The sequence below is a fragment of the Argentina silus genome (assembly GCF_951799395.1).
Source record: "Argentina silus genome assembly, chromosome: 20".
NCBI classification, from domain to species: Eukaryota; Metazoa; Chordata; class Actinopteri; order Argentiniformes; family Argentinidae; genus Argentina; species Argentina silus.
In genome coordinates, this window is record NC_139674.1 from 10,801,588 (window position 1) to 10,822,530 (window position 20,943).

Sequence of the window (20,943 nt, forward strand, 5' to 3'; positions counted from 1 at the left end):
GTGGGGGAGAAAGTGACATACAGTCTTAGCTCTGTGTGTGTGTGTGTGTGTGTGTGTGTTTTTCTGTGCCTGTGCGGACAGACAGACAGACGGTAGTTCTCTGAGTTAAACCCGTGCACCGGCATCGTTCACCCAGCCTCTTGAAGCTCCGCCCCTTCTCCTCTATTCCCCACATCAGACCCTCGGCTCTCTGCCGCACTTTTGCGTTGTTGGTCAGTGACTCCACAGTGTGTGTATGTGTCTCTCTCCCTCTCTCTCTCTCTCCCTAACACCACTGCAGCTTGATTATATACTAACCCCTCCTTCCCTTCTTTCTCTCTCTCTCTCTCTCTCTCTGTGTGCTGGTTCTAGGAGCTAGTCGGTGTGTTGCTAAGTGACTGGGCTGAGCGAGGGAGAGTGAAGTGGGTCTGCCGCTGGGCCCTTGCACTACAAGAGCTCGTTTGTGGAGAAATCCCTCTCTCTTTCTACCTCTGTCTCTTTTTCTTACCCCCCCCCCCCCCTCTCTCTCTCTCTCTCTTTCTACCTCTGTCTCTTTCTCTTACCCCCCCCCCCCCCTCTCTCTCTCTCTCTCTCTTTCTACCTCTTTCTACCTCTGTCTCTTTCTCTTACCCCCCCCTCTCTCTCTCTCTCTGTTCTGCTTTCTCCTTTCTCTCTCTCTCTCTCTCTTTCTGGTCCCATCCTATTCATTTCTTCCAGGGGGTCAGGGGTCAGGCTATTAATGTGGTGGTTTATTATTATAACCATATTGGAGTTATTGTTATTATTATGACACGGTGGAGTTATTATTATAACCACAGTCTGTTCCTCCCTTCATCTGGCTTCTCTTTAAATAGCAGCTACTTCTTTTATGAGGCAGTCTTCAGATCGTACAGGGTCGACGACCTTGTTAACCTCCCTCTCTCTTCTCGCTGGCGTGCGTGCGTGCACGTGTGTGTGCACGTGTGTGGGTGAGTGCACGTGTGTGTGTGGGGGTGTGTGTGTGGCTTCATCCCTGGCTCCAGGCGCAATGACCTCTAGAGGGCATGTGTTTGATTCTTCCCCTCCTTCGTCAGCAGCCAGGTGTTTGGGCCTCCTGCGTATGTCCCGGCCTCCTGCGAGAGACAGACGTGTGTGCGTGTGTGTGTGTGTGTGTGTGTGTGTGTGTGTGTCTCTCATCAGGAGCTGTACTGTTTTGATGAGGCTAATCTATCATGTTCTCTCTGTCTGGCTCCCCCAACACATCTGAGTCTTCTGTCACATCTGACGTCTGGCTATGCCCAGGCCTCTCCAGAGTGACGTTCGCCCACCCCTGAGCTCTTACTAAACGGTTGCGCACACACACACACACACACACACACACACACACACACACACAAACACACAAACACCCTGCTGATACACAAACAGTCCCACACTGTGCAAGGTGCCTGTTAGAAGTCAGTCATCGAAAATAGAACAGAATGAATAATCCGGTTATTTTTACCTCCGTAATTCATCGGGGAGTTGAACTAAATCTCAGGGGCGGTGAACAGAGACGGAGCTCGCTGTGAATCCCTATCGTTCTGTGTTGTATGACAGGCCTGTGTTTGCTCGACGGAAAGCCGCGGTACGGATATTGTACGGCGGAAGATCGCTTTTGGGACTGTTTGGATAGTTCGGCGAGCGCATCGTCATCTTCTGTGTTCGTGCCGTGACATAACCGGCTTCACAGGCTGTTGGTGTGGATAAAGAATCACTCCTGCACACGTGACCCTGGGTTCTTTACCGATGGGAGCTTGACCACCGGTGTTCAGCTCCTCAAGGCTGAGGAGTCACAATGGTGTCCACTGGAGGAGATGAATCAGGCTGTGTGTTCCTGCTGGAGGCCTTTCTCTGTACTGGTGCTCCTGATGACGCAGCCCTTGTCCGTGTGTGTGTGTGTGTACCTTTTTTATTTCATACAGTGTGTGTGTACTGTTATTTCATTGTGTGTGTGTGTGTACCATATTATTTCATTGTGTGTGTGTGTCCGTAGTTCTCTGTGCATTATGGTATGGTACATTTTCCCTGTGTCTTTGGCGCAGAGATGCTCTCCCTTCCCCCCTCCCCCCTCTCCCTCTCTTTCTCTCCCGTTCTCTTTCTCCAGCCTCCAGGTGCTAACAGTGAGAGCCCACCATGTCCTTCCAAAACCAGGAAATGCCCTTCCAACACACACACACACACACACACACACACACACACACATCAGGTGACGCATAAGGCCTCCACATGGCCAAATCAAACACCTTTCCTATGCACACAAGCTCCCCTTAGAGAGCAAACTCAACTGGAGTTTATTGATTTTTTTGTGTGTGTGTGAGAGAGAGAATGTTTTAGGAGCTGACCTTTTACTGAGGCGGGTCCGTAGGAGGATGCCACACACTTCCCGCTGAATTATGGATGGCTTACCTCTCTTATTTTCATCCTCCAACACACACACACACACACACACACACACAGATTTGAGTCCACCTTCCCTCTTGCCTGGCCTCCCTATCAGCACATCCTTTTAATTTCCTTGTCCCTCTATCCCATCCTTTCTCTGTCTTTTTTTTTCTCTCTCTTTCTCTCTCTCTCTCTCTCTCTCTCTCTCCCTCGTTAAAGACTTGGTCAGCATGTCTGATGCGGCCCCTGGATGGCACCTGGGATTACGGTGATAATTGTAGTAATTGTTGAGGGAATTTAACGCCACCACAGCTCGATTATATACTCACCTTCCCTTCTTACCCTCTCTCTGTCTTCTCTCTCTCTCTCTCTCTCCCTCCGTCTTCTCTCAATCTCTCTCTCTCTCTCTCCCTCTGTCTTTTCTCTCTGTCTTCTCTCTCTCAATCTCTCTCCTTTCACGATTACCTCTCTCTCCATTCCATTCCTTTATCCTTGGTCCCTGCACCCTACATTTCATCCCCCCCCCCCCCCCCTCTCTCTCTCTCTTAATATTGCACCCTACTCAGCATTAGAGGGGCTTAATCTTTTAATCAATTCTATTGAGTTGCCTTGTTGTGGCAGGAACATTGCCTCTGCTCTTCTTAGTAGGCTCTTGTGGAAACTTTGCCGTGCGCGCGTGTTCGGGAGTGACGCAGCAGGGACCGGGGGAGGGCTCCCGCAATAGAACACCACCAACACATTTACAGCTAACGGGGGCCTCGTTCACGTCTCGCATAAAACCTGGATGGTTTGTGTCTGTCCTTACTTGTACTTCCTTTGGTCGTGTGTGTGCGTGCGCGTATGCGGGTCTGTGTGATTACTCAGTGGCTCCCATGTGAAGATCGCTGATGGTTCCCATGACGACACAGCGACTGTTTATGTCGGCGGGGATCCTGGCTCTGGTGCAAACAGCCTGTTTGGGACCCATCACAGAGACACACACTCACACACACACACTCACACACACACACACACACACACTCACAGGACAGCTGTCGTCATGAAAACAGCCAACCTCTCCCTCCCTCTGTTGCTCTCCCTATCTGTTCATATTCCTCTTTTTATGGTCTCTCTCTCTCTCTCCCCATCATACTATCTCTTCCTCCTCTATTCATTTCACACACACACGTTTCCCCATCATCCCTCTGACCGCCCTTCTGGTATTGACCCGTCAATGACTGAGAGAGTGTGTGTGTGTGTGTATACGTGGCAGAGCGTGTTTGTGAGAGTACATGTCTGGGTGTGTGTGTGTGTGTGTGTGTGTGTGTGTGTGTGTGTGTGTGTGTGTCTGTCCTTTCCCCTAAGTTCTAGTCATAGGATTTAGCTTTCGGAGGGAGAGAGGGCAAGTAAAAGGGAGAGTAAAAAAGAGAGTAATCCCGCGCCAGCTTACCCCAGCACAATGGCTGACCTCTCCAGGCTGCTCCAGGACAAGTCGAGCTCCCTGCACCCCAGAGAAAGGCCTCTAATCTCAGCTGCAGTGTCAGCGAATCTCACTCTGAATAGCACAGATACATCTAACGGGAGTGGACTAGAGAGAGACCAAGGAAGAGGATGATTGAGAGGTGTGTGTGTGTGTGTGAGGGAGTGTGTGTGTGTGTGTGTGTGTGTGTGTGTGTGCGTGCGCTAGGGTGCGCTGTTAAGTTCCTTTGACCAGGCTTAGGCAGTAGCAGCTTATACAAGTTTACAAATGCAAACAATTAATATTCCACTGATATTGGAGATATACCCCACACACACACACACACACACACACTCCCTCATCCTCCTGTCTTTAAGTAGCGTCCGTTTTATGGCCGGGTTAGTGGTTAGTTTAGTGTGGAGTGCAGAAGGAGCAGGTGAGTGATGAGTAATGGTGCTTTATTAATGTTAGTGTTGCACACACACACACACACACACACACACACACACACTGGTCCGCTGACCACAGGACGCCGCAGCGGCTCAATTACTGTTCATTAATGGCGGACCAGACTGAGTGCCATTGTAATGTGTAGCAGGGCTACTTAGGGAGGGAGGGAGGGGGGGGGGGGATGGAGGGATGAGTTAGAAGATGGAGGGCTTGAGAGGGTTTGAGAGGGTGTGTGAGGGGAAGGGGGACAGATTTTAATGGACTGCCTGGAATTGGGATGTGTGTGTACATGTTTATACGTAGTGTGTGTGTGTGTGTGTGTGTCCGTACGCACGCTCAACTATTATGTGGGTGATGCTGCGCCTTTGCATACTGATCAATACATCATCACTGGGGATGACAGTATTCTTGATCATGGTAGTCTCATAACTCTTGTGTGGAGGGAGAGAGAGAGAGAGAATGTCCTCCCACTCGTCCCCCTCGCTGAAACCAGGCCAGGAGGTCATCAAATGGATTTGGCACAAGAGAAAGAGAAAGCATATGGCCTTTCATAAAGCTCAGCTCATCTCTCCTTTACGACCATGGGGCCAATTTAGTTGACCATGGGGCCCAACTGTCTGTGTGTGTGTCTCACTCTAGCTCTCTCATATATACACACACACACACACACACACATCAAAAGCTCACTCTCACATTTCTCACACACAGTATTTCATCCATAGGTACACACATACTGTACACACACTGGGTCTCACAAAAGTACAGACATTATCATATACAGAATGTTTCGCTTTCTCACACACACACACACACACACACACACACGCACCCACCCACCTACCTACCGGTTGGCCTCTCGTCGTCCCATGCCACCGGCTCAACTGGCCTCTTGTTGTAGAATGGGACCATAAACATAAAGAGGAGTGAATCTATTCTTTGGCCACGCTGACATTTGTGCTCAATTACACTGATCTGCACATTAAGGCGGGAGCATGCACTGCTCTCCTGCCAGTGAGCGCCTCTGAAATTGAGCTTATTCATGCCTCACTGGAGATGTTCAACAGCACATATCGTGTATGTGTGTGTGTGTGTGTGTACACCAAATTTACTGCATTACTTTCCATTTTAATAAGCATCAAAGCCAAAGGAAGATGTTTGCAATATGGTCTAGGGTGCAGCAGAACTTGAGACCAGAGTAGTGTGTGTGTGTGTGTGTGTGTGTGTGGATCTGGAACACTTTCTGCATCAACATTGTCAACTACTTTCTTTGTCTCTCTCTCTCTCTCTCTCTCTCCATCTCTCTCTTTGCTTTTGGCTGGTACCCAGTGGTACACTCTCAGACACTCCACACACCACACACACACACACACACACGTGTGCACAAGTTAGTGAAGGTGTTTATTGCTCCATATTGCTCCTCTCTCCCCTCTGTGCCAGTCGTTTTGCCTAGTTGTCTTGGCTGCGAGGTATGTGTCGTCTCACACACACACACACACACACACACACACACACACACACACACACACACACACACACACACGGGCAGAGTTATCTCCTGAAACAATGCTAATGGACTCATAATAGATGTACTGCTGTGAGCAAACAGTTTGCAGAAGGTGCCAGCAGAGTAGGAGCGAAGGTGTTTGCCAAGTTGTCTGATTCAACTACCTCTCTCTCTCTCTCTCTCTTCCACCCCCCCCCCCTCCCCCAGCTCTCCATGTTGTGACTCTCCTGAGTGCCCATGGATTATTGTGCTGTCCATATCGAATTGAATATTGTCTCAATAGTCTCAAGTCTCGTCTCAAGTCTCGTCTCAAGACGTCCGTTTCTCCCCACCGCTCCTTTTGATTTGTCTTTCCGCCAGAGAAGGAGGGTTTCCTCAGACACACCAGGCTGTGTGGCCACACCCTCCCTAGTCTCTCCTAGGAGGCTGCAGCCCTCTGATTGGAGCAGCTCACACTCCTGCTGTAGAAGCATTTCTCCCACCGGGGGGGGTCCGGTCTTCACAACATGTCGTCAATGTCTTTATCAATATCTACCACAGGGGGTGTATTTGTCCTACTTTACCTCACCGAGAGGATTCACACGCCGCTTTCTCCCGTAGACGAGCACCGATCGAACCCCCACAGCAGCTGGTTGGCTTCCTCGTTGTCAGGTTAGTTTAGTGGATTTGCACAAATGGAAAAGACACAATTGGTTTGCTGTTAAAACCCCCCCCAAAAAACAACAGTGTGTGCAGGGTGAGCAAAAACACAAAGCCCCAAAGGGAGGAGGTTGGAAAAACTATATGATCAATCCAATCCCTCTCTGTCTCTCTTTAAGCGATTGCAGAATGGATAATCCATGCCATTGCAGCCTACTACCCGACACACACCCTTTACCATTCCCACATACTGAACATCAGCGTGGGTGTGTGTGCGCGTGTGTGCATGCCTGTGTGTATGTGTGTGTGTGTGTGTGTGTGTGCGCGTCTGTGTGTGTGTGTGTGTGTGTGTGTGCGTGCTTTTTCGTCTGTTTGTGTGCACATTATTCCACCCCACTACCCTGAGCGACAGGGGGGGGATGTCAGAAAGCCTCCAGGGCCCTCCACAGTGATTAGAAAAAGGCCATGTCTTTTAAAATGGCAGGGCCCTAATTGAAAGACCTGGCGTTGGGTTATGGCGGTACACACACACACACAACTTTGATGTTCCGATCACCGCACACTCCTGTTTAATTAGACGGATAAAGGGATGAGATGGTGAGAGGAGAGAGAGAGGTTTTCTAATTAGTAGCGCCCCCTACTGGGGGAGGTATGTGTTTTCTGTCTCATCTCAGCGTGCAGCATACCTCTCCCCTCGCTCCAGTGCTTCGACCCAGTTCCAACCCGGAACACTGTGAGACTGTGATGTCACACTGTACTGTTGGGCTCACTGTGCTCTAGTTTCTGTCACGGTGGTTCTGATGCCTGCTCTTACTGTACCGGTTCAGGTGTGTCAGTCGGTTGGAGCAAGGGGGGGGGGGTTGGTAACTCTCAAGGTCGTGGGTTCGAGTTCCGTTCCGGCCCATCGTGCCTGATGTCGGATTAATGTCTTCGCTCTTAACGGCTTTGGGTGAAACCGTGCAGTCAGTGTGACCTGACCCTCATTTGAGAGAACAAAATAAAATAAATAAATAAATAAAAATCCTTAATTCCTGTTGTTCAGTTCCTGGTATTCTCTGGCACCTGTCTCTGCTGGACAGACCGTTTGATTAGGTGTGATGGAAGAGGTGGCACTGCACTGTGGTAGACTGACGCAAGGTCACCTCAAATCCTCCCTCGCCCCGCCAGGCCACTCACACACACACACACACACACTCACACACACACACACACACACACACACACACTCACTCTCTCTCACACACACACACACACACACAGCTCTCCCTCAGTCAGAATGTCCTTCACTGGGGTTAAATCCCCTCTGAGGCAAGGCATGGGTAGAGAACATGAGACACAGAAATACCCTTGCATGTGTGTGTGTGTATGCATGCATGCCTTTTTTTTCTGTGTAAGAGCAATTGAGAGTATAAGCTTGTTTCTGTTCTTTGCAACGATGCCTGAATATTATCTAAGTGTACACACACACACGCACAGCACATTTAGGCTTGAAATTTACAAATTTACTCTTTCTTTTTTTATCTGTGACTAGTCTGTTTGTGTTCTTAACTCACTCTCTCCTCAGTGGCCAATGTGTCTGCTCTGCTCTTTCTCACTCTGCGTGATCTGCAGTGCGTATGTTTGCATGTTTGCAGTTTGGAGTGCTTTGTCAAAAGTGCACAGATTTATTTTTCTGGGCGTCAGAATTAGGACATGAAAGGGCCAGTACAACCCCCCCCCCCCCCCCCCCCCCCTTTTTATTTTTTGATTAAGTATTCACTGTGTTTTAAACAGCCAGTTTTCAAGGCCGTATTTATTTGAGGTCCATTAAAAGAGAACACTGGGACCGGCGCCTAGGCCCTCACATAAAACCGGGCCCGTGAATTCACGATAAGCACTCTCCTTGCTGTATCTTCAATAAATTGGATTTGTATCCATCTTTTTACTACATTTACATGAAGTAATTAAGCACAGCCCTATAGCTTTCTAAATGGTCCCACTAAATAAGAGCACAAAGAGCCAGCCGTAAGAAAAAATAGACACTCCAAATCCCATAATGCAGTGCTTTAGTCTGTGTCGTACGCCGCAGAGCTATTCCCTATTGATCTGCAATATCACAGCTGACCCCAGTGAACTATTAGAAGTTGATATATAGACACAGACCCACACACCACATTGGTTGTTCTATCGTATTGCATATTGAGTCAAAGCCTAAAAATGATCACTCGGGTGAATGGATGTTCTCATGGGAACAGATGCTATCACCACAGCAGCTGAAGCATCAAAGAACATGAAGACGTTATCAAGCTGACAAACACATTTCATAGACTCTAGTTTACCGCCGTCTCTCAGTCTCTTCTTTTCTTGCATTGCCAAGTCAGTATTTCAATACACCTGACTTCCATTCCACCTGGCCTTTTCAGAAGAACAAACGTATGTGTTTACATTCGATTAAGTCGAACGAGTGCAACTCTCTCTCCGTCTTCTCTTCCCGTTCAACCCCCCCCCCCCGTCTCTCCCCCCCTCCCTCCCACCCATTTCTCTGAGCACCGTGCTGCTTCTCCTCTGACACGCTGAATCAGAGAGGCTTTGATAGCACGCAGCCTTAAGTAGCTACCTTGTTTAATTTCCCCTTCTCTCTGCCCCCTCTTTGAAGTCCAGAGCACCGCCTGAGCTGTGTTGTCAGACTCCCCTCCGCCTAAAAAAATACAAAAATAAAAATCTCCAAATGAAGTAATCTTCACGATTTTTCCCCTCTGTATATGTTTTTATGCCTCCGAGACCTCCATTTCCCTCACAAAGACACATGTCTTCGGGCTGTTTTACACAGGTAAGGTTGGTTACAAAAAGGAGAGAGAGGGGGAGAAAGAGGGAGAGAAAGAGGGAGAGCTTCTTTCTCTCTCCCAGTCTCTTATTTGCCCTGCCTGCATTTGAAGGTCTTGACGTTGAAATGGATGGCGGCGCAGAGCGCGTCAACGACGGAGAGGCTAAATATGGCTGTGGAAAATCCATTCTGCAAACCAGGGGGAACAGACCTGTGGAGATACATGCTAATGCCCAGACAGACCAAGAGTTTTCGTGTGTGTGTGTGTGTGTGTGTGTGTGTGTGTGTGTGTCCGCGTGCCTGTGTATAGACCTATATGATTGTGGGCAGGCCCGTGTGTGTGTGTTTGTCTCAACTGCGGTTGATGGAGCACCAAGTAGCCTGTGAGATGCTGCAGCCCATGGACATGATTTCTGTTCAAGTCGTAAACCTGGACAAAAGCAGTGAAATTAATGGCCGGTGACTTCATACTCCCGTCGTGTGTGTGTGTGTGTGTGTACACCTACCTTCCTCTAATTGAGCCCCTGCGTCCCTTTCTGTCCATACCTCTGACAGCTCCTACACCAGAAGGACATGATTTAGAACAGAACCCCCACCCCCCCCCAGCCTCAACCACTGGACAGGGGTCATAAAAACAAGCCTCTATTGTCTCTGGGCACTAAGGAAATAGAGACGCCAACGTTTTTCACCCATGAGAAGGGCAATAAACCCTCCCTGAAGGAATCTGTACACACACCTAGACCAAAAATAGTTCCAACCACCAGGTTGACTTTGAACTTGTTTGGAGTTACAAAGTCAGGGTAAATTTGAACGTCAGCAGTTTGCCCACAAATTGGTTTACGGTCCCGAAATCCCCCTCTTTCATTGCAAATTGAATGGCGTTCTTTTGGCATCATGAAAACGACAGAGCGGCTCTCTCTCTCTCTTTGCGATGGAAATCCTTTGAAAAAAAACAACAACAACTGGGTGTATCTGTGGAACTTTGAAACAACCAATCACACAACAAGCCATATGTTCAGCCCGAACCGCAAACAATCATTCCACCCCAGCCTGTGATTTATCTCCAAAAAACAACGCCACCACTTGGTTTCTCTCCACTTAACTCCCTTTCCTCTCCTACCTCTCCTTCAACCACTGTCTCCCTAGGCCCCCATGGACAACACCCAGCTCTAGTTATCTTTAATAGCAGGGATAAAGCACTAACTCCTCAACATAGCTGCAGCAACACAGTAATTGGCATTAGCCCCAAACGGCATCCTTGAGTCATATTGACTCCCTATCCGTTGAGCAGCGTGCGTTTTGAGCTCTCAGAAAACACACACACACACCAAGCTCCTAGAATAGCTCCTGCTGTTAACGTGGTCTTTTATTCATGGATCAACTAGGATGCAGAACAGATATGGATGGCAGAGGATGTTCTAAAACAGTCATCTTGTTGTCATTGATTGATTGATTGGTCCATGTCGGCGTATGAAAAGCTCCAGTATTATAATGTAATGTGATTGTCGTATGTCCTTCATGTGGTTAGCGGTTGTTGTCTGCTGTGTTCTAAAGGACAAGAGGTACCGTACAGCTGTTCATAAATTCATTCCTTGGCGATAAAACGTTTTTTTTTTGACCTGGTTGTTTAATGCGATGTCATCTTGATCATTCTGGATTTATGTATACAGTACAATGCAAACACACACACACACAGCAGAAGCATCATCACTGTACATCACATCACATTTACTACCCTCCACCTCTTCTCAGCCCCCTAGTGGTTCAGTCCATTACTGCTATCAGTGTGTCTTATTCACGGTGCTCTCCATCGCCACGGTAATGCCCCACCACCTCCACCACCCCACACCTCCAGTGGCGCAGCTCACCAGTCACCAAGGAACTATATCCCCCATTCCATCTCTAGCTGGCACTCTTGCATCATGTTCAGTAAGCTCTCTCTCTCTCTCTCCCCCTCCCCCCCCCCCCCTTCCTCCCTTCTCACACTCTGTTTTTGACATTTATTTATTCTTTTCCATTTCATCTTTCACAAACACGTTATCTTTCATAAACATGCTTACCCCCCCCCCCCCCCCCCCCCTCCCTCGGCTCTCTGAGCTGTGGCTAACTGGGTGCATGCTGCATGCTCCTCTTTCCAAATGGCTTCCTAATTGCTAATGAACCACACGAAGTGAGCGTTTCCGACGGAGACAGGCCTTCCTGTCACTGTGGACACCGACGCCGCCTGACAGCCCTCTACTGCCCCTGACTGTTGCACAATGCCCCCCCCCCCCCCCCCCCCCCCCCCGGCGCGTCAGCTCACTGCTCAGTACACTACGGCACATCGTAGCTAAAGCGTGGCCCGGCACAACACGACACAGCACGGTAGCTACCGCTCAGACCGCCCAAGAAACCCCCCGATCTCTGCATTGTCTTACTTACCATGCTGTGTGTGTGTTTTTTCCTTACGTCTTTGTCTCCCTTCTACTCTCTCTCTGTCTGTCTTTCTGAGTGGGTGTCTGTCCGTCTCCCCCACTCTCATATCTGAATGTCAGATACTCTTATCTCTGATACCCTTATCTTAGTCCCCCCTCCAATCCCTCCCTGTTGTCTGTCTCTCTCTCTCTCTCTCTCTCTCTCTCTCTCTCTCTCTCTCTCTCTCTCTCTCTCTCTCTCCAGACCTAGCTCTCACATGCAGTGCACTTCAGTGACGATGGGAAAGACAGTGTTTTTTTGTGTGTTTTTTTCTGTGTTTTTTTCCCCCCCAGTTCCATTTGTCAAAGGGATGTTCTGCATAAACAGCTACAGCAAGAACAACGCCACGTTTTTTCCAAGCGCCGGTCACTACAAACTAAATGGGGTTGGTAGGAAGTGCATATGCCTGTTTTCTCATCAATCATTGCCGACGCCAGTTAGAAGCAGGCGCGTACACACACACACACACACACACACAAAATACACAGGCACTTACATATAGTTCTCTCACACACACACACACACACACACACACATACACACACATATGTACTGTATACAGATGTGCCCCACATCTGTCTTCTCTCTACCTGGGGAAAAAATAGCTCATTTTCTTAAGGCAAGCCATGAGTCATCAACAACGTAAACTGAGAGAGCGTGAGAGCGAGGCGTGTTTTGATTTGATAATATCTGATTATTATTATTTATTTTTTTGCCTAAGTGACCAGCGATGATGTCCCTCTGTGCACTGCAGAGGGTTATATTTAACCTGGTAGGATGGAGGAGGGAAAGAGCTTTCAGGGCAGAAGCTGTGACACACTGCACACATGTATGCTTCTGTGTGTGTTTGAGGTTGACTGGCTGTGATTGTTTGTTAGTAAGCGTGTGTGTGTGTGTGTGTGTGTGTGTGTGTGTCTTACAATGTGTTTGTGTGCTCACAGTGACTGTCTCTGAGCTGAGCTATGTAGCTGGTAATCTAAGTATTTGTGTGTGTGTTTGAGAGATTTAAGTCTACTTATCAGCTCAGTGGTAATGTGCATATAGTTTGTGGTAATCTTAGTAAGTGTACCTGTGTGTGTGGGTGAGAGATTTTGTTTTTGTGTGGCAAAATAAATAGTGTGTGTGTGTGGGTGAAACCTCACACAAACCCTCCCTCCTAATCTCTCCCTGCCCTCCACTGTCTCTTGGCGTTGCGGAGGGACTCCTCACTAAACCCCTCCTCCCTTCCATCTCTGTTTCTAAATTCCCAGAACAGGCCGTCACCCCCACAAACACACACGTCACTCTCCCCCTCTGACAGGCCCATACTGCAGGTTAAGCACATCAAAAGCGCCCTCTCTGCTCCTGAGCTCTCTGCTCTGCGTGATTCAGTGTGGTGCCCCCCTTCTAATAGCCCCCCCCCCCTCTTTCCTCTCTCTCACCATCACAAATAAACAAATAAAGAGGCCACAATGGAAAACAAAAGCAGCAGCCCAGAGCGCTCTCAGGCACTCTTCCACCCGTCTCCCTTCACTGTCCCAGAGTCGGTTACGTAAACCGCTGACAAGAGGGGGGACAGCGTGGCTGTTAAACGGCTACGGGGGTCTTGGCTTGACTGGTCATTGACTTGGGTGGCAGTGACCCCCCCCCCCCCCCCCCCCCCCAACCAGCTCAGCTGTGTTTTGGGAGATTTTTTTTAATTTATTTTTTATGCAAGGGGCGTTATTGCAGCCGTGCCAATTATCATCCAATCAAATTTGAATCATTTGTGCCGACATCGCTTTAGCAATATGCCCAGAAACACTTTTTTTTTTTTTTTTTTTGGACTGCTCTATAATATTTCCCCCGATCTCTATTTAGTTGTTTTTGTTGCATTTCAATGAGCTTGGGCGCTCTAGGCTCTGTCAAGTTGTTATTGCTTTGACATTCTGCTGAAACCAGCATGCTGAGGTAGAAAACAATGTACCACTGTTTGACATGCCACTCTTACAGCAAAAGAGCCACAGAGAAAGCACCCAGCTCCCCATCAAAAAGGAGGCTGTCTTGGCTGGGGGGGTTATATTAAGATTGAGAGGGATATTGTTGAAGATGAAGAATGTTAACACAGTTAACAGCGAGACCCCAAACATTTGTCACCGTAAAACCTCACTGATTGATGAAGGCACAACAGCTAGGAATGCAATGAAAAGAGAAATGTGGAGATTTGCATACTTACTAGTGTAAGACACTCTCTCAAATGACATTTCACCTGCTTTTGTCTCTTGTACTCACATTAGCCGCCTAATGCAAGACTCCACTCTGTATGATTAAAACGAGGCATGTCGATTATAAAAACAATCACCTTACATCAACCTAAGCATATTGCCCTCTCCATCTCCATTAATATACGCAGGATTTTATGACAGCGGTGCAGTCTCATACATTTCACTGTTCAACACACTTCAAATAGCCATGTATGTAGCAATCCTTAGGAACCTGTCTGTGATCTTGACGCATTTGAAGAACTTCAAGAAAAACTGGGCAAATCTAGCACAGGGTTTGAGTCAGCCACACCTTGATTAAGCACCATGTCACTGGCTAATTTGATAGCATACCCAACTGGCTCTGACCCCCTCATTATACAGGTATAGAAAGTGTTAAATACATGTTTTTAAACAAAAAAAGCATCAGGCACTTCTGCACCGTGATTCATTCTGCGTGAGTCATCCAGCACACATGGGGTTAAGGTATAGCTGCAGAGTCTTACTGCAGTGTCTAAAGCATTTGGCTGATCGCTACAGTACGCCAGGAGAAAGGAGAGAAGAAAAAAAACATCTCTCTCTACGGTTTCCTTTTTTTTCTTCCAAAAATCCTTTTTATTGCATTTATAACATTTGGCACAGTACAAATTCATGGTGCTTTTACAAGATAAACCTGTAAAGATCAACAGGGACCTTTTTTTTCTGTTTTTTAAAGAAAGTCTTCTCGGTATAAATGTTTTTTTCTTTTCACTGCATTCTCTGTAGCATGGTTGAAAAATCACACAGAATGCCCCCATTTTTAAAACAAGACTACCCTCATTTGTCAAAGTCAAGACAGCATCTTAAACAACTCGTCTTTTTAAATAGAAGTTACAAGTTAGAAAATAGTTTCAATTTATTTCTTTTTAATATAATATGCTTCTCTATCACCAGACCATGGTAGTTTCAATTTTCCATATATATATTTATTTATAAGCATTTACAACAAGAAATCAAGAAAGTCTTTTAAGTTTTGCACTCTGTACAAAAAGTAGTTCCTGTCCTTTTTTTTCGTTGTGCATTCTATTGCATGTATTTATGAGGAGGGGGTGGGGCTATGGGACAGGGTTTGGGGGGCGGGGGTGTTGGGGCTTTTGGGGTTCTAAATCTGAGTCTCCTGCACCTTCTCCTTGGTGTGAGTTTTTATGACAAAAGGCTCAGGGAGTGCTGTGATGGTGCTGGGCAAGGTTCGAGGGAGAGAGTTCCCAATGTTGTTCTCTGTCCATTTAGCCCCGTGTCCAGCTGGCTTGTAGGTGTTGTATTTGGGCTTGAGGGTGCTGTAGTCCACCTTGTGGGGACTGTAGTCCGCTTTGTGTGGGCTATAATCCATTTGGGGTTTCTGGTTGACGTAGTCTGCTTTGTGAGGGCTGTAGTCTGATTTGAAGACGCTGTAATCCGGTTTGTGGGTGCTGAAGTCGGTTTTGAAAGCGCTGTAGTCCGGTGGTGTGGCCTTGTGGAGGCTGTAATCTGACTTGGGTTTGTAGGTACTGTTGTCAGGTTTGGATTTGTGGCTACTGTAGTCTGGTTTGGATTTGGGCTGAGTACTATAGTCGGGCTTAAATGGGCTGTAATCTGGTTTAGGTCTTGGGTGAGTGCTGTAGTCTTGTTTGTATTGACTGTAGTCAGGTTTAGGTTTTGGTTGGGTGCTATAATCTGGTTTGAAGGGGCTGTAGTCAGGTTTCGGTCTTGGATGAGTACTATAATCCGCTTTGAGTGGGCTGTAGTCCGGTTTAGGTTTCGGATGAGTGCTGTAGTCAGGTTTGAAGGGGCTATAGTCTGCTTTAGGCTTGTGAATGCTATAATCCGGTCTAAATGGGCTATATTCAGCCTTTGGTTTATGAATGCTAAAATCCGGTGTAGATTTGTGAGTGCTGTAGTCCATTGTGGATTTGTGGATACTATAGTCCATTGTGGGTTTATAGGTGGTGTACTCAGCCTTGGGCTTGTGAATAGTGTAGTCTGGCTTGGGCCTGTGGATACTGTAGTCGGCTTTGGGCATGTTGAAGCCATAGTCTGACTTGTGGCTGATATAGTCCAGTTTGTGGATGCTGTTGTGGTCTCGTATCTCGGGCAGCGAGAGCACCCCCTCGTTAGCGGCTGAGGCTGGGGGCGGTAGGTCTTCCTCGTCCACCTGGATGATTTCCACGGTGCGGGCAGCTGCTACCGTACTCCTCTGCTGGTGGCGCTTCCTCAGTTTGTAGAAGGCGATGAGCATGACGGCGGCCAGCAGCGTCACCGCCACGAAGCAGCCGATGATGATCTTAGTGGTCCTCATCACCTCGTCCAGGCTGGTACTAGTGTTGCCCGGCTTTGCAGTGACGGCCTTGGAGGCGGGCACGGGGGAAGGCCTGGCCCCGCCCGGCAGGCTGTTGGTGCTCTGAAGCAGCACGGTTGGTGTGGAGATGAAGACGGGCTGAAAGACTGAGGGCGAGGCGGTGGTGGTGGTGCTCCCCGGGCCACCTGGCCCCCCTCCTCCTCCTCCACCTCCTGCCCCCCTGGCCCCAGCAGCAGCAGTCATGGTTGTAGTCTTGGGCTTGGGCATCTCAGTGGTGGGGCCCAGGACCTCGACAGTCACCGTGGTGAAGTAGCTGAGGTTCGACGTGTTGAGTTCGGCCGCGCTCACGTTGAGGTAGGCCGAAGCATTGGAGTTCCCGGCCGCGTTGGACACCATGCAGGTGTAGGTGCCCGTGTCGGCCGGCAAGACATTGGAGAAGTTGAGCGTGCCATCGTTGAGGACCGATATCCGTGGGTGGCCTGAGGCGTGTGTCAGGACTGTCCCATTGGGAAGGAGCCAGCGAACAGAAGACATGGGCGCCGTTCGGCATCTCAGCTCAGCTACACGCTCTGCTGAAATGTTCAAGTCCCTCGGCGCGTCTCCTATGAAGGGGGCCGAACATTGGAGCCCACCGCCCTCCACCTTGTCCGCCTCCACCAGTTGACGGCCCCGCATGTGGGCAGGCGCGTGGCATCGCCCGCAGCAGGTAGAGTTAGTGGGGATGTACTCCCTCAGCCAACGCGCCAGCCACATGGCTTCGCAGCCACAGTTCCAGGGGTTGTGGTGGAGGTGGAGCTCCACCAGGTACCTGAGTGGTGCGAACAGGTCATGGGGCAAAGCACTCAGGTTGTTGTGGGCCAGGTTGAGCTCCACCAATGAGGATAAGTCATCAAAGGCGTTGCGCTCGATCACGCCAATCTGTGAGTTCATCACCCATAGCTTTTTGAGCGAGGCCAGGCCCCGGAATGAGCCCGGCTTGATCTCGGAGAAGAGGTTCTCGGAGATCTCCAGTTCCTCCAACCCCTTGAGAGGGCTCAGGTTGGGCATATCCCCCTTGATGTTGCACATGCCCAGGTTGAGGTACTTGAGGTTGTGCAGGCCCTCGAAAGCGCCGTCGGAGATGTACTCCAGCTTCCTCAGCTCGCCCAGGTCCAGGCGCATGAGTGAGGGCACCCGGTTGAAGGCGTACGAGGGGATGCTCTCGATGGGGTTATTCCTTAGCCACAGCTCCCGCAACTTGGACAGGTACTCAAAAGCCCCGCTGGGCACCACCGTCAGCCGGTTGTCGAAGAGCTCCAGTGTGTTGAGACTGGTGAGGCCGTTGAAGGCTCCCACCTCGATCTGCCGGATGGAGTTGCGGCCCAGCTGGAGCACTTCCAGATGGTGCAGGTGGCGGAAGGAGTCTGCCTGCACTGCCTCAATAGCATTCTCCATCAAGTTGAGGTGGCGCGTGTTGCCGGGGATGCCCGGAGGAACGCGGACGAGGCCGCGACGGGTGCACACTACCTTGCCCAGCTGGCTACTGCAGGAGCACTGCGGCGGGCAGCCCTGAGGCCCTGGGGCCGCTGCCACCGCCCCCGCCAGAGCCAGCGAGGCGCTGCTCCACGCTCGCACCATGAGGAACACTACACAGAGCAGGGCGGCTTTCCTGGCTCGACGCACAGCTACCCGCCCCAGGAGACTCATGATGTGGCACGTTCATAATTCAGCATCGTCCGGGGGGAGGGCGGGGGTTGGGGGGATGTTGGGGGAGGGGGGTGGTTGGTCGGTCGGCTGGTTGTTTGGTTGGTTGGTGGTGGAAAGGGGGACCAGGGGGGTGGGGGCTGGAAAGGATGAGTGGAGGAGGGTCTGAGTAGCGGGGAGTGGACTGGCCCTACCCTGGATTAAGCAAGACTCTGAATGAACAGCACTCAAGGAGGGAGGGTAGGGAAGGGAGTGGGCTGTTCTGGAACACGTGTGTGTGTGTGTGTGTGTGTGTGTGTGTCTGTGTGTGTGTCTGTGTGTGTCTGTGTGTGTGTGTTGGGTTAGAACAGGATAGAAAAATAAGCCCAAAAAAAAACCTTATTGATTACGAGATGAAAAGATAGAAGCGCTAAAATTGATGCAAATAGGGTTTGAAACCCTAGACACCTACCTCAAGATTTTTTTTTACAGGTCCTTGTATTGTTTTTAAAATTCTTTTTATGCAATCACACACGACCTGGAGTGTTTGAAACAGGTATACATCCAAGGAGCAGAAATGAAAGCCTTTTATTTCTGCTCTGTCAGTGAAGAAAGATCAAATGAAGATTTAGCCAAAATGCACTCTTTTTTTTTTTTATAAATCCACACGAGGAGCATCCAAAGCAAAATATGTGAAGGCCCTCCAAGGTTTTTATTTTTTTCAGACGGGTAGGAATCCAGTCAGGCTCCCAAAGCAGCTCTCCCTCCCTCGCTTGCCCTCAGCTCCTCTTCTCCCGCTTGTCCTTGGAAACCGACGCTCGATTCCTCCGCTAGACGCCTTCCCCAAGTCTCCATAGCACAAACGAGCGTGCACACAATCGCTCTCTCTCCGCACACTAAAAACCCAAGGCAGAGGAATGGGGGGGGGGGACAAAAAAAAACAAAAAAAACAACAAAAAAAACAGAAGGTGGGGGGAGGGTCTGAGGAGAAGTCAGAAGAATGAAAATTCCACAGTCCTTTCAAATGTTCTTCCCCTTTTGTTTGAGGTTGGGGGGTGAGAAGCAAAGAGGGGGAAAAAAGCAGCCCCCCCCCTCCTCCTTTTTCTCCGCTCACTTTTGGTGGTCAGTCGGTCGGTCCAGCCCCCCTCTCTCACCGTGGCGTCGTGTCCGCTTGGTTTCTGGAGCGCTCGGCGGGGTTGAAAAGGCTACACGACATACATTGCCGTCATTAGCTTATTTCTCCTCTTAACCGGCTCCGGCGCAGCAGCAGCAGAAGACACACTCACACCATTACCACACACTCGCACAGCGGCGCACACACACACACATAGCAGCTGCAGCCTGCCTCCCGCGCACTTCCCAATAATCCGTCAATTTCTTCGGGGGTGGTGGTGGGGGGGTTGAGGGGGGGAGGTGCGGAGTGGGGGAGATGTAGCAGGGTTGAGAGAGGTGTGTGGGGGGGCGGGTGAGGGGGGGGGGGGGGGTGGATCAGCTCAGCAACAGCAGCAAGACCAGCATGACGATAGAGCCTCTATCTTTTTTTCGTTCTTTTTCTCGTTTTTCGGCTCCCGTCTTCCTCGCGCTGTTCCTTTCTCCCTCACGCTCCGTGGAATGGGAAAAGAGGAAAAGGAGAGGAGAAAAGCGCCGGGCAAACGGGTGTACAGGCGTGACGTTAACAGCAGTGTCGATGTGGAAAGGGATCCGTTGTAGCAGCAATAGAGAGAGTGGTGGGGTTGTATCTCTCTCACTCTCTTCCTCTCTCTCTCTCTCTCTCTCTCTCTCTTTCTTCCTCTCTCTCTCTCCCTCCCTCCTCAGCCTCTGCAGTGTCCTGAGGTAGTTGGCCAAGCTAAAAGCGCTCAGTCCTTTTAGTGTGTCGTCTCTTGCTGTCCTATCTCCTTTCTCTTGGACTCTCTTTTTTCTCCCGCTTTCTCTCGCTCCCCGGTTTAGAGGAATAACGGGCTGCCCAGGCAAAAGGGGGGGGGGGGGGATACAGGCAACGTTGTCCCCACGGCAAATAGGTTTTAACCCCCACAGCCCTGGTAATAATCCTGCTGCTCCGGTTATTCCGGCGTTTTCTGGCGTCGCTGTGGTAGCAGGCAGGGAGCCGGGACAGGCTGCTTGCTCTCTCTCTCTTACTCACTCACTCACTCACTCTCTCTCTCTCTCTCTCTCTCTCTCTCTCTCTCTCAGTCTTGCTCGCTTTCTCTTTTTTTTCTCTCTCTCTCTCTCTTTCTTTCTCTCTCTCTCTCTCTCTCTCTCTTCCTCTTTTGTCCTTCAGTGGAGAACGTGAATGTACTGCTGACGCATCCCGCTCGGAGCAGTGCATTGGTTTGATGCAGTGTTTTTGTGCATTAACTCATCCGCCCCCTCTCTCTCTCTCTCTCTCTCTCTGCTCCCTGCTCTCTCACCCCTGTGTTTTCTCTCCAGTCCCACTCAAGCCGGCTCGCTTGCTCCAGCTCTCTTTCTATCTCTCCTCTTTTTGCCTCTGTCTACTAACCTTTTTCCCCTCTCCCCATTTTTCATGTGCTCTCTCTCTCTCCTTTTTTGTCCTCATGTCCTCCTGTCAGGGCTAATGTTGATGTTGTGTGTGTGTGTGCGCGTTGTGGGCCTTGGGAAAATGTAACACTATTTTGAGGAATCTTTTTAAGGCGGCAAGAGATAGATGACTGTCGATAGAGAGAAATGCAGGAGCGGGGCGCCGCTCAGATTTCATTGATAAACACACACCCTGATGAATGATTTCACTCTAAATCTACCTCCCCCTCCCCCTTTTCTCTCGCTTTGTCTCACTTTCTCCCCCTCCTTCTCTCTCTCTCTCTCTCTCTCGCTCGCTTTCTCTCTCTCTCTCTCTCTCTCCTCTCTTTTGGGAAAGGCAAAAATTGATGTGAGAGTGAATGGTGATTGGTCGGTTGTCCGCCCCCCCGCGGGAGGCTCCCGGTTGGCGGGGTGCTGATTGTGCGGGACTGTGCAGACCAGGCCTCTGTACAAGGCCTTAATGTGCGTGCGTGTGCGTGCGTGTGTGCGTGTGCGTGTGTGCGTACGTGCGTAGCGGAGCCTCAGGCCATCTCTCATCCCAGT

General features: G+C 49.7%; 2 protein-coding genes across 2 annotated transcripts in view; one reads left to right on the plus strand and one right to left on the minus strand.

The window, feature by feature from the left end:
- The window catches only part of snd1 (staphylococcal nuclease and tudor domain containing 1), a 159,730-nt gene that overhangs the window by 55,951 nt on the left and 82,836 nt on the right, over window positions 1-20,943 (plus strand). The gene's annotated exons all lie outside the window — the stretch shown is intronic.
- lrrc4.1 (leucine rich repeat containing 4.1) lies at window positions 14,991-17,892 on the minus strand. Its single transcript, XM_083692112.1, has one exon. It carries the CDS (start codon window positions 17,887-17,889, stop codon window positions 15,031-15,033), a length of 2,859 nt encoding a protein of 952 aa, XP_083548238.1. The 5' UTR covers window positions 17,890-17,892; the 3' UTR covers window positions 14,991-15,030.

Excerpts from the sequence above, each read along its gene's own strand:
- lrrc4.1 (XM_083692112.1), bottom strand. The coding sequence starts at position 17,889 with ATGAGTCTCCTGGGGCGGGTAGCTGTGCGTCGAGCCAGGAAAGCCGCC.